Source organism: Salminus brasiliensis, chromosome 1, assembly GCF_030463535.1.
Source record: "Salminus brasiliensis chromosome 1, fSalBra1.hap2, whole genome shotgun sequence".
NCBI classification, from domain to species: domain Eukaryota; kingdom Metazoa; phylum Chordata; class Actinopteri; order Characiformes; family Bryconidae; genus Salminus; species Salminus brasiliensis.
The window spans coordinates 53989770-54006528 of NC_132878.1; the positions used below are offsets into that span (position 1 = coordinate 53989770).

The window sequence follows — 16759 nt, forward strand, 5'->3', positions numbered from 1 at the left end:
TCACACGACTACAGGGAGGTAAAGGGACACGGCTCGTGATTGTTTGACTGGTGGAGCTTTAGTTTTAGACAGGGGTCACTATAACAGCCTCGCCTCTAGGGGGCGCTACCCAAACTAGGTCAAATGAGCTGTAGCTGTGGAGAAAATAATGCTTTTATTGACAGGGTTTCTCAGGGCTTTTAAATGTATGCAGAAGCCCATATAGAGAGGGGGTACAGATTGAAAGGGGGGCAGCATTACTACCCCTTTACGGATACTGTGTGTGCACCTCTATCTGAAAGTCAGCATGGGTGGAAAATCAGGCATTTCAGTCCACAACCTTTTAATTTGAGGTGGCAGGAGGGGAAGACGACAGTATTATTATTATTATTATTATTATTATTATGTAAAGTACATGTATAGTGGAGGGTAATGTGTATATATTCAGTATTTCTATTTGTGAATATATTGTTTATTAATATTTATTGTTTTTTAACTACCGTGAGGGACTATACCTAAGTTTATAACTCATCTTCACACCTCTGATTAATAATAATAATAATAATAATAATAATAATAATAATAATAATATCTGCTTGTTTTAGAGTCTGCTGAAAATGCTTAGTGACCAGGCACATGAACTAACACGATAAAGGTGAAATTTAGTCTGAGCCAAATCTTAGGCCTAAAATCTAAGGCATAAAAAAGATTTAATCAAATAAATAAAAAATGTCGTTTCACACTTCAACCTCCTCCTAAAATTGATGCTTTTCAGTTGAAGAGAAACCCAGGATCATTGAACCGCCGCGGCAATGATGCAGTACCGGTTTATGGCCACTAGATGTCCCTCGTGTTGCACAGCTAACAGTGACCACGCGCACGCTGTATATTAACAGATGACTCCTGGAGCCGCTGCTGACCAGCCGCAGATCACCACAAGATCATCAGATCGACCCAGTTGTAGGAAGGTTTTACTGTAGAATTCACAAAGGGGGTGAAATAGTGAAGAAGAAGGCTACCATGCACACAACTGGTGGTTTGAACCGGACAGGACAGTGACCCAGGACAGGCACTCATGAAAGGTGTTTGTGGAAGGGATAATAAAAGATCAAAGGGATAATAAGTCTTCCTAAAGTCCTGACCTCAGGCCTATCAATAGTCTAAGTGGACTGTGCGTAAAAGTTGGGTCTGTGCCAGGAAACCAGCAGATTGAATTAAAGTTACAGTGGTCTGCCTGATGCTTGCTGATGGTCTCCCACCCCCCCCTTCACATACACACACCCATCCACTCCCACACCAAATTAAGGAAGTGTCTTGTATAATCATTCAGCTCTAGAGAAAGAACAGTTCAGAGTAATCACTGAAAGCTTAATATTGCTGTGATCTTCATGTGTCTACAGCAGGGGTTAGCAGTCCCACCCGCAAAGGGTCAGTGTGGTTTTCCGCTGCAGGTTTTCAGTTTAACCAAGCAGGGGCTTTAACTAATTCTTTTTTTTTTCTTTCTTTTGGCTGTGCACTGAAAACATGGCCTTTTTTTGTGGCATTTTGAGGTAAGCAAAAAAGAAAAGAAAAGAAAAGAAACATCATGTTAATGTAGATTAAATGACACTTCATATTTGGTTACATATATGAAGTGTCTCCTCTTTGAGGTGAAATGCATGGTCAACTGGTCGGGCCTTTTTCCCTGATGAAGGACAGAATGTTACTGTAGACGCCTAAAATCATTCCGCTTTTACCATCATAATTTACATCACTGTAAAAGATCAGAGAGCCTATTCTAGAAGCAGCCACGCAAGCCCAAGACATGACACTACCTCCACCATGTTTGACTGATGATTTTGATAAATGCTAATCTGAGCCTAATCAGTCTCCACAATTTTTGGTACAGCTTTCACAGTGTTTCAGTCATGAAGCGCTGTTGTTTTCCCTGGCCGGCCTGTTCGATGTCTGTTTTTTCATACACCAGCGGTTTCTGTCTCTTTTCAGGACAAAGTTGTTGAACACATCTAATAAGCAATAAGTATATAAAAGCTGAGTCATCTTAAAAGTCTCCTTAATCTTAAACCTAGAAGGCATCAGTGTATAGAAAGTAAACAAAAGAATTGATCTAGCAACTTCATTTCTTTCAGATGAGATGAGGCCCAATTGGGATTTTAAGAGGCCTTATACGCTACGGGCATTAGTGTGACACCCCCCCCCTCCCTCCAGTAGTTATGACCATGTAATGGTCAGAAAGACATTACTGTACCCAGTCAGTGCAGGAATAAGTTGGAATGCAGATTTAGTTTCTTTGCAAATATAGAATTTAATCTGTATTGATCACAAGGCATAGAAAGCAAACCACCCATGTATCTTTAAGAAACCAATTTACTTTAAGTGTGTTGGTTGCTTAAGTAACCAATGTATGATTATTATACAAGCAATATTTTTAACTGTTGTTAAAACACTCAATTCTCAGTTTTTACATTCAGCACTGCACACAGAGCTGAACACACTTAATACTGCCCCCTTTCAGTAAAAACAGGTCATCTGTTTGTCAGAACACTCTACAAATAAACTGTACTGTAAATTATAGTTTGGGGGAAAAAAACTTTTTTATAGCTTATTCCCCAGGTAAGCAAATCATGACTTTTTTGAGACATTTTTCCGTTTTATTTCCATGAATAGGAAAAAGAAATTAGATCACACACACAGGTCTGACAAAAATAAAGGACATTACATTCAAATGTTATTACTATTAAATGAAGCACACATATCTGTGCTCACTGTTCACTGCAAAAAGCAAAAAAGTCCATCAATATTGATATTTATTTTTCTGTCAGAAATGCTTCGGCTTTAGTGAGATTAAAGTGGCGTAGGGATCTTCTACAATGGCTGCACTGCACCACACTCGGTAAATCGCTGACTTCACACGCAACGGATCTGTAGGGCAGTTGGTCGGAGCTCCAGCGCTGTCTTAATCATCCACAACATCCCCATACTTGTTCCTATGAACTGATGAGACAAAAGAAAAAGATCTTAAAACAATGCTAAAACACTTATAATGTGGGTCTGGGTCTAAAGGGCTGTCTCTTCATACTTACGTTCTACAAAAACACAGCAATCCAGTGCATCCAACTGACATCACTATGATATGTATTTGCAAACGCTGCCCCTGACACAAAGGTGTTTTTTTTTTTGGTAGCTAAAACATTTGCCTATCATTGACTATAAATAACCAAGCTCACCTGGTTGCTTTGGTGCCACCACCTTAGCCTGTGGTTTCAGAAGACTTTCAGTCTTCTGTGCGAGAAGGACCTCATAGTTCTCCCGGTTTTTATTACGCAGCTCCTCATACAGTACCGTCTTTTTCTTTGGAACGTCCTCATCCTCATCCTGTGGAGCTGCAGGGTTATAAAGGTAGTAAAACATTAGCTGGAACATATAACTGTAAGAGAGCTCAGGATTCTCTAAAGAATATTAGAAATTGTTTTTTTATTTATTTATTAGCATCACTGAGGCTATTGTAGAATTTCAGTTTAGGTGATAACAGTGGACAGGTCTTTTCCCTTTGTCCTGAGTGCCTTGGTTTATCATCAACTACATGGGGGCAGAAGGAACCATCACTTTAAGGCAGGGGTGGAGAATTGAGGGCCAGAGTCCACTACAGTTTGTTGATTTCTCTGCTCTAGCACTCCAAGTACATCCAGTATTTAGCTACTTAGCTAGAAGTTGAATCAGGTGTGCTTAAGCAAGAAAACCCCCCAAACCGTACAGTATTCCAGTCCTTCCCGGCCCCCCTGCTTTAAGGGCAATTAATCACAACAAACCAAATGATTTAGCCGTTTTACCTTGAGGTGCATAATCATCTCTCGGACTAAACACTGCAGATTCACTTTGTACTGAGTTGAATGAAGTCGAATCGTATGAGGATGAAGGACTGTGATGAGGATAGTCACTGGTACTGCTGTTGGGATATAACTGAGAGTCCTCTACAGGCTGGAATGCAACATCAGCCTCCAACTCTGACTCCGACTCCTGAGAAACTGCTGAATGTGGACGGAAATATTCCAGCCTGATTCACCAGAAGAATAAGCACATATTACCATGTCAGCTTTAGTTCTATACAGTAAAGCTCAACATTAAATGAATGCTTGGCTTTCTTAAATAGACATGATCACAGATATGAACCGTCGACTCTATAATTAAATGAATAAATATGAAAGGCTGAGTGTTAGCCCGGTCCTTACTCATGTAACAGCAAACGGTGGTGTATATAGCCAATGTTTCCTTGCTGGATCGCCTGCTGGAGGGCGGAGTTCTTCAAGTTTTCAAATTTTTTCCCACATTTCCTGACATAGGATAGCTTTCCTGTGATGTATCCTAACAAACCAGCAGCTGCACACAAATACATCAACTGAAAATGCTGCAATGAACTGTATTAAAAGCAGTGGTTACTAATCCTTGTCTGTGAGTACTCTAGATATTCTGGACCACAGCATCCGTAAAAAGCTAGAAACCATCTAATTTACCCTGTTTCTGACCAAGCATGTACAATGTTTGGTTGGGAATATCAGATTTTTATCCTCTGACATTTTCTAATTTATCTAGTTCATCAGGAGCTTTAAAATATGGCAGCACAAATGGCCAATCAGTTTACCATGACAAAAGTACAGACTCGTTTTATTTTATTCTTCTTGTTGTTCGGTAAGTTGTTAATGCTAGTTATGAAGATAAGAGCAGCCTTCAGACACCGTTAGTCCAGTGCTACTTCAGAACCAGAGCCACTGTAAAAGATCTACTTACAAGCAAGTTTCCGTAGGGAGTCAAACCCTGAGGATGGCATTATTACTTCTGAAAAAAAGGAGACCAAAACTACATTAATAAAACATCCAGCAAGACGACGTACAGCAACACAGTAATGAGAACTGGAGAAAACGGCCGCTGCTCACTTTTAGTTATCAGTGCCCGGGTGACTGCAATTGCTAAAACAGACAATGGCAGGGCTGGGAAAGAAACAGAAGAAAAATACAGAGTGTGATTCACACAGAGCAGCAACACACACAGCTGTATAACACCATGTAACATCACAGGAGCTGCGAACCACTCACATCGGTACCAGAAGCACTCGTGATAACATTCTTGAAGAACACACGTCTCAGCTTCAGTGGGAACGTAGTCCGATTTTACAGGATTCTGGATGCAAGACAGGGGACACATCAAACAAGTAAGCAAGAAACAGATATCTATATCTACTTCTTAATTTACACCCTGTAACTTGATTACAATGACATGGAAAGCAGTAGAATGAATGAATGAATGAATGAATACATAAATAAATACAAATTGTAAGCAAGTAAGTAAAAGTATGCTAGTTCTAAAGGTTTTATATTTACATTTTTACCCAGCTCATCAAATGAAAGGGGGGGGGGGGGGGGGGGGCAATGACTTATCAATTGTTTTATGCAATAACAAGATTGCAAGTATACAACTTTATGTACTTGTTTATTTCAATGATTTTGTTGTAAATGTTGTAACTGAGACTTGGAGGTCTCTGAATCCTGTTGCCGTCTATAGGAGACCACCGGATGTTTCCTTTGTCTGTCGTTGATTGTGTCTTGACTGATGACTGTATAATAGTCAATATTCATTTATCAACACTACAGCTAGGTTCTCGGTACGAAACAAGACCATGGCATTGCCATGGGCAGAGTTATTTAGCTAGGTGTTTTCTGGAGACAGAGATTGAGGAGTCTCATTAGAGGAGTCTGGATTGCTCTCTGACAGGACAGATTAAACTCAGGCCAGTCTAAAATCCTCCTGTAGACTGGATGGACTGGTGGTCTGGTAGTCTAGACAGACTAATACAGACCACACTGAGTGTGTCAGTTAGTACAGGTAGAGCTACAGTTACAGTAACACTGCAGGAGTTTCCCCAGTACTGGAGCTAATGGATGCTGCCTTGTTCGTTTTGAAGCTTTTTTTTTTTTTTTTGCAATAATAATAATAATAATAATAATAATAATAATAATAAAAACAGTCTAATACTAAAAAAAAATCAAAAATCAAAATCAAATTTTATTTGTCACATACATAGTCATACACAGTATAACTTGCAGTGAAATGTTTTTATGACAGTCTGCCCACATCAAGCTATACAGTAAAGATCTACATTTAAACTTAATTAAACCTTAACTTAATGAAGTAAAGTGCAAAAGTGCAAAATAAAAAAAAATAAAAAAAATACTATTGCTTATAGTGTTGTCAGTCACTTGCCTTAGGTTCCCGCTCTGAGTATGCAACCAGTTCAATTCCCGACATGGCTACACTCATAAGACAGCCACTACATCCACACACCAGGCCACCGTTTCAGAGAGTCCTGCGGCTCTCACTGATTATCCACATTCACACACTCAGACTCAGACACAGCACTGCATAACACGACCTCCACAGACCAGCCAGCTACAGGAAGTGAACGCTGCCTCTCGTTCGTCAGGGTTTCCAGCCCGATCATCAACACAGGGCGTGTTTACCGCCACCTACCTCCTCCAACCGCCACTGCAGAGGAAACCCCACTGCTGAGTGTGTCTGCAGACCCCCCTGCTCCAGCTTCACCCCAAACAGCACGACCACCAGCTCCACAAGTGTGGACATATTTTAAATACGTCTGCAGCATTTAGATTTTATAGTATGTTTATCATTACATTTATGTCAAAGAGAAAGATTTGAGAGAAAGATTCCAGGGCTTTACAGTGTAATCTTGCCTTCGGGGGCAGTGGTGGCTCAGGGGCTAGAGCACCAGGCCATTGCTCACAAGGTTGTGGGTTCGATACCCAGGCTCAGCTATCGAGCAAGGCCCTTCTTCCTGGGTGCCCTGCAGCAACGGCTGCCCATCACCTGCTGTGACTGTGTGTGTTTGCTCACTAGTGTGTGTGTGTGTGTGTGTTCACTGCATGAATGGGTTAAAGGGGGAGGCCAAATTCCCAAAATTCCTAAACCTGTGTCCAACACTAATGGTGAATACGGGTGCCCTGTCTCGTCTCTAGTGTTCTTCAGCCCAATCAGTGCACATTATACATAGAAAATATGAAGTGTTTTAAATGGTTTAGTGTTTAATAGTTTATCTTTGATATTTAATCATCATGAACACATTACAGATGTATCAGAGGTTTCAATCCACAGGTTCCACCCAGCCAAGACCTTTTCTCACAAGATATCATAACCTGGATGTCCAGTCTGACTCTGACTGCTCTTTTGTAGACTTTTTTATTTTGTAGTGCTTCAGCTTCACCCAGTCACCCAGTCTCATTTCACTGCCCCATGTGGAGTCTCACAATACAGCGAACAGCCTGCAGTGCACTTACTCAGAGAGCCCCAGTGCTCTTCATCCTAATCTCTGTAGCTGTTGTCTCCATTAGGTCATTTGAGTTGTTCTCTACTTCGTCTGCACTGTCAAGACACCAGACCCCCTTCTGGAGCTACCAGCCCCCCCCCCCCCCCAAAGTTTTGTGTGCTAACAACCAATGGGGGTCCGGCTCCTGAGCTGCGGGCTTTGATTTACGCACCGTTGAACAAATGGGGAGCCAATGGCGAGGCGTAGAGGGCGGGTGTGAGCGCCGCGCTCCTGACAGCGCTCTTCTCCTATCAGAGAGGAGCACTGCTGATGCCGTTAGCTCGAGCTGCTCCAATCTGACGGACAGGGAGGTGGGCACGCTCGTCGTCCGTCGAGTTTTTTTTTTTTAGCTCTTTTAAACGACGGGAACATTACGATATAGCAGCAGCAAAACCAATCAACATGGATCGGAAATCACTGAAGATAGAGATGGCGTTCGCAGTCGCATAACAGTTGGGAAACAGCCCGGGGTTAGAGCTAGTCGACCAGCAGGCGAGTAGGCTAAGCTAAAGTGGCCAGGAAAAAGCACAGCGACTCAAAAAAAAAAAACAACAAAAAAAAAAGGTAAGGACGGCCGATTTTGGAGAACCTCTCGCGCACGGTTGGCTCTAAACACTGAGCAGACACCTTCTGAGACGGGCACATTCACTTGCTTTCGGCCTCGGTGTTGGCTGTATAGGTGTGAGGTGAGGCTACTAGATAAATCTGATTTGATGGACCCGTGTGTCTTTTTTTCTCCAAGTCGACCAGCCTGTCTCTCTGTCTCCCTTTCTGATCAGTGAGGCTGCTGCGCTCCTATCGCCCCCTCCAGAGTCTCCGCTGCTGTCGCCAAAGTCTAGTCTCCAGTTGGGTAGCTAGCTAGCTAGCAAGCTAGCTGCATTCAGCACCGACCTCGGGATATTGGCCGTGCCGGTGTGAGAATCAGCTGTGGAGGCTTGTGTGCTTTCATTTAGCTACTTTCTCACACTTAACGTCAGTTGGACGGATAGATAGATAGCTAGCTAGCTAACGTTGGCTGTGTGTTATAGCCAGCCAGCCAGCCAGCCAGCCAGCTAGCTAGCTAGCCTAACCAGTGCTATTAACAAATGAGAAGCTATCTAGCTAACTGTATCTACAGTTATTTAGCTAGGTGAAGTTAGCTAGCTATGCTAGTTATCTAATTACCAAGCCTTTTCTCTAGCCTGGAAGTCAGTTAGCTAACTAGCATAGCTAGCTAGCTAGCTAATCATCTAGGCTAGTCAGAGAGCCCTCGTTGCTGTTTATCAGTTGCTTTAGGGAGCGATGCTACACTAACCGGACCTGCTCGCTGGACGTTAGGATATATTTAGCTAGCTGGGCTCTAGCAACTTGTGCTTTGGCTGCACTGCTGCTGTGATTATGCTCACTGAGCTCATTGCCGCAGTCTTGCTCTTCAATAGCTGCTATATTACAGAGTCTCTGAGAGTCGACCGACCACAACCTTCCTGCTTGGTGTGCATCAGAAAAAAGAAAGGAAAAAAAAAGAAGTGCATGCGCTCATGTGGTGCCTTAGGTTGTCATCGTTGGCTTTTTTTTTTTTTGTTGTTGTTGTTGCTGTTTATGTTTCGTGCAGCCAAGCTGAAATCTGACAAGCAGTCCGAAACGTAGCATAGCTCGCTCGCTTGCTGCTGTGACAGTTAGCAGCAGCAGCAGCAGCAGCAGCTAAAGCAGCCATAAACTGGGCAGTGCGGCGCGAGAAGCCACGCACCTTTTTAAGAAAAGCCCCGAGGCTTGTTTAAGTAGACCCATTAGACTCGTGGCAGTGAATGAGCTGGAGCGATGCAAACACGACGTGCCGGCTGCATCGCTGGAGTTATATCTGTAGGTGTTTGCATTTGGCCTAAGTGTGTTTATACACGCCCCGGGGCTAAATGTGCAATCTAGGTCGTAACCGCTGGCTTTAGCTGAGCTGATTTCCTCCACTCACGGCTGCTCAGGCCAGAGCCTCTCTCTCTCTCTCTCTCTCTCTCTCTCTCTCTCTCTCATTTATTTATGTATCTATTTCATGCTTGTGTGATTAAACTACTGAACTGAACTGACCAGCCCTACCTCCTCTCAGAAAGAGCATCAAGCAGCCCTGCCTCCCTTATTGGTCACTAAGGATAAAGGATAAAGGTGCACGTATTCGTCACTGTACAGTGTGGACTGTACAGCGAAATGTGTCCTCTGCATTTAACCCATCTGGTAGTGAACACACACTCACACACACACACACGTGTTAGGGGCAGTGAGTACACACACACACCCAGAGCGGTGGGCAGCCAACTCCAGCGCCCGGGGAGCAGAGAGGGTAAAGGGCCTTGCTCAAGGGCCCAACAGTGGCAGCTTGCCGAGCCCGGGAATCGAACCCACAACCCTGTTATCGATATCCCGGCGCTCTAACCGCTGAGCCACCACTGCCCCAGAAGTTTGAGACCACTAAAAGTGGAGCAACCAGGTGGATCGTGATTGCTGAATGCACGTGTGTGTGTGTGTGTGTTTTACCTTGGCTTTCTAAACACTTGCTTTCTTAAGGAAATCATCATCATCATCATCATCAGTGTGGTGCAAAAAGTCACAGACGCTTTCTTGCAAGCTGAACGTCGTGACCTGACCTCCACGCTTACGTGGTTATCGCCCCTTTGAACTCTAATGCCTTTAGAGTGTCGCTCACTTTGCATACTTATCTGCTAGTACAGATGAATGACTCCTGCCCGTCCCCACCCAGCTCCCTAAATAAAGCCCAGCACAACACAACGCACTGTACCCTGTAATTGCTCCATTTAGACAAATGTTGTTTCACAGTAGGTAATTTCCCCCATGTCAGCGAGCCCAACACCTGCAGGTGATTCCTCACGAATGAACGAAGGATCCAGTGCAGTATGGTAATCGTCTCGTGGGAACATTGTCATTAAGGAGTGCAGGAGAGAGAGAGAGAGAGAGAGAGAGAGAGAGAGAGAGAGAGAGGGTGCGCGAGAGAGGGGGGTTGGCCCCTTTTCTAATGTATTTCACTGCATGTCTGACTGGATCTCCTCCCACCCTTTTATTTTCAGTAATCGTACATAGTTATCTTATAAGCTGAGCTTTAGGGCTGTCTCCGTTGATTATATTAGGCACGTTATGTGCTTATTATTTTAATCAACTTATTAGGCTTATAAAAAAAGTCAAGCAGTAAGAATGGACTTGACTGACCAATAGCTTTTCATGTCTTTTCTTGAGCACATCATGTAAACATCCACAGTGCAGGCTAGAAAAAGTAAGTGAAGTTGAAGCTTCCCCGATACCAGCGGTCACCTCCACCAAATGCTTCCTGTAGCTGCAAATACGATTTCCACTCCTCCTCGCCAATGTGTTTCAGTGTATCAGTAAGTCTGGGATGCCTTGCATGTACAGCCCTCTTCAGCCATGCCATTGCATCTCAGTAAGACCATTCTTTAGTTGAGTTACTTGTGTGCGCTTCTGGCCTCTGTCTTGTTGCATCACATTATGTTGCTTCAGCAAGGCTTTCAAACCCTGAGGCAGCAAGGTAGCCCCAAACCATGATGCTCCCTCCACCGTGCTTTACAGTTAGTATGAGGTATTGGTGTGCAGTGTTGATTTCTTTTCCCTCTAAACACAGCAACATGCATTAGTGTATAGAGCATTTTCACAGAAGCACTATAAAAACATCTAGGTGATCTTGGGTAAACTTTGCACAGCAGCGCCTTCCTTTGCTGCATGGTTTGGTCATACAGTACAAGGCTGATGTAAGGAAGTAAGTTAAGCTTCTGATACTACATTTCATCAGTCTGATTACATCACTCCGGGTCTGTGCTCGTATTGTAATTGAACATGGTCTGTTAACGATGTGTTTTTCATTGGAACTCGTATTGCAGAATCAAGAACAGTGCAACTTTCATTGGTGTTCTATTAATTGCTATGTGCTGATTAGTTTGGAAAGGTATATCTCAAAGTAATCAAGTGGAAATGATTAGTCTGATCTGTTGAGTATTTAATGCATTTTTGCCGTCCATCTGTGCACGTTCCCTGCTGTTCAGAACGGGCCGCCCATGGGAGTGGAACTGACCACGTGCTTAACCCAACACGCTAGACTGTACAGGCGAAACAGTCTCTCTGTCTCCCTCTCTGTCTCCCTCTCTGTCTCCCTCTCTGTCTCCCTCTCGCTCAGCTTCTTGTGAAAGGATTTCTTCATTTCTTCCTCTCAAGTCCACAGAGAATCTCGTCTTTGCCTGGGTGTGAGGGGACGAAAAAGGAGGGGGGGGGGTGTGTGTGCTGGAAGAGGCTCATACAACGAGGGCTTTTTGTTTTTGTGTCGTCTGGTGTCTGGTGTTGGGCAAAAGACACTTGGAGCCATGAAGCTAGTGTAGGTGCACATGTGGGCCTAATGGAACTCAGCCTTACAAAGCCTTTTTTTATACCAGTGAACACAGTTGTGTGCAGCTCTTTTCTAAAACCTGAATAATCGGGTGCTGTTCAGCCCTTCTGCGAGTTGTCTAATTTCACATTTGTTTAGTGACGTAAGACAAGTCTGAGTGTGAATGAGAGGCTATGCACATCAGCCTATTTTCATATGTCATCTTTGATGGAAGTTGGCTACTGAGCCAGGAGCCGTTGAGGCCCAGCTTCTGTATGTTCTGCTTGCTTGGCTTGCCAAAGAAACAAAAACAACAACAACAACAAAACACAAACATATTGTAGCGTCAGCTTGTGCATCAGCAGCTCTGGAGAGGAGATGATTATGCTTTGAAATGGTGATTATAATGCCTGTCCCTTTCAGAAAATCAGTATAATTTAACCAGCAAATCCTTGCTACTAATGGCTGGGATAAGCTGCTAATGGCTGCTACTGTACAGATGTGTGTTTGTGATCGCATGTGGACATTGTGGATCTGTATATTTCATCAAATGGGGTTGTAAAGTGAATCCCCTTCCATTTTTGGCCCCTATATTTAGTGATGTGATGGGTAGCGCTATACAGGGGTCATGATTTGATATAATGTAATTATACTGCCTTGCTTACAGTATCACCATATGCTGTTTTTTTTTATTTTTTATTTCATAATACTTCGATAAGTCAATACACTCATGATCTATAGATGCTTATCTTAGTGAAGTGAGTGAATAAAAACAAACAAAACTAGAAAAAAAAACTAGACTAAAAATGAATGGGCCCCCGGGTGTCCAGCGGACTAAGGCGCTGTCACTATGATCAGAGGATTGCTGGTTCGAATCCCGATCATGCTGCTAGCCATCGGCAGCTGAGGCCCGGACAGAGCACACCGTGGGTAAAAAAAACAAACAAAAAACAACAGCAGCAGACTGGTCCATTGGAGCCGGGTATGTGGTGTTTTCCTCCAGGCGTGTTGGTTGCATGGCAATGTTGCTTTGGTAGCAGTTTGACAAATGAGCGGCTTGACTGCACACGCGTCGGAGGGAGCATGTGCTAGTCCGCCTTCACTGGTGTCGGGGGCATCACCTTCTAAGGGGGCGGAGATTGGCAGTCCAAATTGGGGAGGAAAAGGATGAACTGGAGGGAGTTGAACCATCTCTACTGACATTTAGGCCTACTAGCACATGCATGTTTACAAGTTTGATATGGGATCAGAATGGTAGTGGAAGGTTACTGAGCTTCCCCATGCAATGTTTTGTCAGTTTGAGGTACAAGGAGACCTAACCTATCTCTTTCTTAGGTTGTTCAGTTCTCTCCAAAGCTCTCCAACCAACACGACAGTGTCGCAATGCTGTGCGCTCATTTTCCAAAATAGGCTCCAAGTTATGCCCACTGTTGTGTATGTGTATGTGCATGTGTGTGTCTCTCTCTCTCTCTCTCTCTCTCTCTCTCTCTCTCTCTCTCTCTCTCTCTCTCTCTCTCTCTCTCTCTCTCTCTCTGCGGTGTGTAATCAGACCTGATGCTGAATGCATTCTCCCTGGGGTCTCTCCCGAGCAGGACGAGCACTGCAGTGCTGCCTCCAAGTCCACTCAGCTCTAAACTGAAATTCTATCAATCTGCACTGGAACACAGTGCATTATTAATGCGGTGGCGGGTAGGTGGGGAGGGGGCATGGCTCATCCTCACTGGTGGCTCAGTTCAGGTCACTACCTCTTTGGCCTCAGCTTCTCATTGGCCAACTAGTGAAAACGCATATTTAGAATGGCCTGGTTGTCCTTTATTTCTGTGTGATTTAACTTTGTAAAGTTTTTCATATCAAGAATGCAAATGGATGAGCACAGGAACTTGGCAACGAGGTCACGTTAGGTCGCATTGAGTGCACAGTTGAGCACACCTGAAATTGTCGCTCTAGTTTGAGTGAATAATTTTTGTACCACAGCACATTTGTGATGTTTAACAAAGGCTGATTGGGGCTTGACATGGTTTGATGGACCTGTTTTTTTGTGTTGAGCCTGGCTGTTGCGTAGAGCATTAGGAACATTTCTTTTGAGGAACGGCTTTTGCGTACCATTCGGACATTGTGGTCGCATTCTACAGTATTATGCAAAATTTGGCACACTTGCCTAAATGGCACAGTTTGTCCTTTATCTTATTCAAAAACTAGTACACAGTGTGGCCTGTGTGTTTAGGGGCCTCCGTAACTGTCAGATGAATCAAATATCCAATATCTATCCAAATATCCATCTTCTTTGACTCTTCAGTGACTGTGTACCAATGCTCATCAACCACAGGGGTCTTTATTCAACTGTGTATAAAATGTCTGACTGTCTGAAAAAGGACGTAATTGATGCCCACAAGTCAAAGGAAGGCTGTACGCAGAACGCCTTATCATTTTCAGCTTGCGAGTTTCAACATTGCAGACTTTTTTATGAAGAAATTATAGTTCAGGGAAACTGTGAAGGTCGCGATGAGGTTGTATGCTGGATAGTGAAAATGAAAGTTATCTGAATGAAGAGGGTGGTGCACTGTTTCACTGTGCAGTGTTGCTTGCACAAACCTAATCTTCATGGAAGAGTCATAAGAAGGAAACCTGCCACTATCCGTGAAGGTAAAACCAAAAAACTGCTTATCGTGAAATAATGACCTTGCCAACTGTGAAGCATAGGGGTGGTTCAGTCATGCTTTGGGGTTGCCAGCAACATTGGCACTGTTGCACAGGTGGCAGGAAGGATGAAAAACACACAAGTCCTGGAGGAAAATGCTTGGAGGCTGAAAACAGGATGGCTTCAATAACAAGTTCATCATCCGAAACTCACAACCTAAATCTCATAGACTGTGGATCTAAGACAAAGAAGGGAAGTCTTAGACCCCGTTTACACCTGGTCACTTCGTCGATCTTGAGTATTAAACACACCCAAGCCTCATTTAAACCAGATACAAATCCCATCACTCAAACAACTTCAGATGGTGGCATGAGCCACATCTGAGCCACGTTCTAGCAGTGTAAACGCACCACTTTCTCAAAAACACATTGGACGACCAAAACACACTGGAAAACATCAGTGTAAATGCATGTGGCTAAATCTCATCAGGATACAATCCAGATACTAGTCTCATGAAGTGACCAGATGTAAACGGGGTCTTAGAACTAAAGGCCTTCTGCAAAGTAGAGTGGGAAGAATCCCACCTAGACGAACTGAAAGACTTTTAGCGATTAAAAAAAAAACGTTTTTCCAAGTACTGACTCTGTAAGGTTCCCAAACTTTTGCACAGGCCGCAATGCTGGCTTAATTTTTTAAAATAGTTTTTGTTATGAAAGACTGTATACTGAGTAGCTGTGTGTTTTTAATGTCTGCTATTTAACTACTTCTAAAATAAATGAAGTATGGTCAACCTTATTCAGAAGACTGTAGGCCAACGTTTACTGCTGTCTGACCACTCTTGGTTTTGACTTCCTGCCATCTGCAACATTTAATTTCACCCACTCGTGGGAAACACTTGCTCAGTCTTGTATTTCCTCTTCTGTTTCTGTTACGCCACACTCTTTCGACTTCGTTCTTGTCGGTTTGGACGGCAGGTGCTTTGTGTTTGATCTTTGAAACCCCCCACCCCCCCGCCAGTTTTACGGGTCCGGGAGTCCATTACTGCTGGTTAAATATCAAACCAAATTCTGATCCGTTTCAGTTTGCATAGATGGTGTTTAGAGAAAGCCAGCTGTTGATTGGGAAAGGCTAGACTGTTAAAGCATCACTCAGCTTCCTTCAGCCTTACCTGACCTGCTGGGGGTGTGCACAGTTTGTTTACTGTTTTGCAATCAGTTAGGTGGGATCTGATATTTGTATTTTCATGGATAAAACATGACCCTCCTTGTGAATTGAGTAGGGATGCCCAAGAAATCCCGCACATGTGGGAGCACTGTAAATTGTGTGACTATTACTGAGGAGGCACAGCTATGTTTGTAGAGCTTGCAGGCTGCATGTCTTGCATGTCCTGCATGTTTTGTTAGACCGGTGAGAATCAGGCAGAAAGTGTTTATGTTCACGGCTAATTTCAGTTCATTCTTGCTATCACTGGTATGCGCAGTTAATACGCTGTCGCTGGATGTATTCTGAGCTGCAGTAACGAACGGATTTAAAATGATGGTTATTTCTTAGTGTTCTTGGGTTGGTTTTGAGAGTGATTGAGTATTTGGGGTCAGCTCTGCACATCCACTTGCCCATCTGACCTGTCTTTGTTGTTGCATTAACGCAGGGCTGGGCGAAAGGGTGAAAGTATTAGCACGATATTTAAAGATTTTTTTTCCAATCCACAGTATTTATCATATAAAAACTACTATTCAAATACTCCCCCATACTGAGTACGGTCACTTTTATTTCAAATTTTCAGCACTTCATCCAGTTAAACAGGGCATGACATGCAGAGACATGCAGCTGACCAGTGTTCTTCAAGCACTGACGATATCGTCAATTTGCTTAGAATCATGGTACGATAAAATATCGTCATATTACCCACCCCTACCTAAATACATGTCATTGTATGCCATTGATTTGCTACCAGCTTCCAGTATAGATTCTTTTGGCTTTAATCAGCACCCAAACAAACAGCAAATATGCATTTTCTTTCCTACCATACAGGATTATCCTGGGTTCTAGTGGAATACTAAGGTGAACGCTCTGCCCTAAACCTCACAGTCCCTTAAAATCTCTGTTTTAGGTCACGGCAGGTGTGCAGGCGAACACAGTGGAGGAAAGACTGTATTGTGTAGGCCTTAGTAGGCCTGTATTCTGTGGGACACCTCAGCAGCCCAAAAACCTGGGCTGTTTCACCAAATCATTGGTATGATGAGACTGATAAACAGAAAAACGCATGCATACACACATCCTTTAACCTTTTAAAGAAGGCAGACATGGGTGATTTTGGTGGTCAGAACGATATCATACATGAGTCATGGTTTTCAGTGCATGCCATGCACCCACTAATAACGGAGGTGGGAAATGTGGATTGATGATCAGCGTTCATCAG

The 16759-nt window shown here is 43.5% G+C and overlaps 1 protein-coding gene across 1 annotated transcript; it reads right to left on the reverse strand.

The window, feature by feature from the left end:
- Positions 1-2259: 2259 nt before the first annotated feature.
- Positions 2260-6415, reverse strand: ociad1 (OCIA domain containing 1). Its single transcript, XM_072696264.1, has 8 exons — positions 6235-6415; positions 5070-5154; positions 4911-4964; positions 4765-4812; positions 4209-4356; positions 3810-4033; positions 3207-3362; positions 2260-2973 (listed from the first exon to the last, which is right to left on the reverse strand). The coding sequence occupies exons 1-8, from the start codon at positions 6289-6291 to the stop codon at positions 2936-2938; spliced, it is 810 nt and encodes a 269-aa protein (XP_072552365.1). The 5' UTR covers positions 6292-6415; the 3' UTR covers positions 2260-2935.
- Positions 6416-16759: the final 10344 nt, after the last annotated feature.

Excerpts from the sequence above, each read along its gene's own strand:
- ociad1 (XM_072696264.1), bottom strand. The coding sequence starts at position 6,291 with ATGAGTGTAGCCATGTCGGGAATTGAACTGGTTGCATACTCAGAGCGG. Across the intron at positions 4,965-5,069 it reads CGAGTGCTTCTGGTACCGAT|CCCTGCCATTGTCTGTTTTA; the intron begins GTGAGTGGTTCG and ends TTTCTTTCCCAG. Across the intron at positions 2,974-3,206 it reads GGTGGCACCAAAGCAACCAG|TTCATAGGAACAAGTATGGG; the intron begins GTGAGCTTGGTT and ends TTGTCTCATCAG.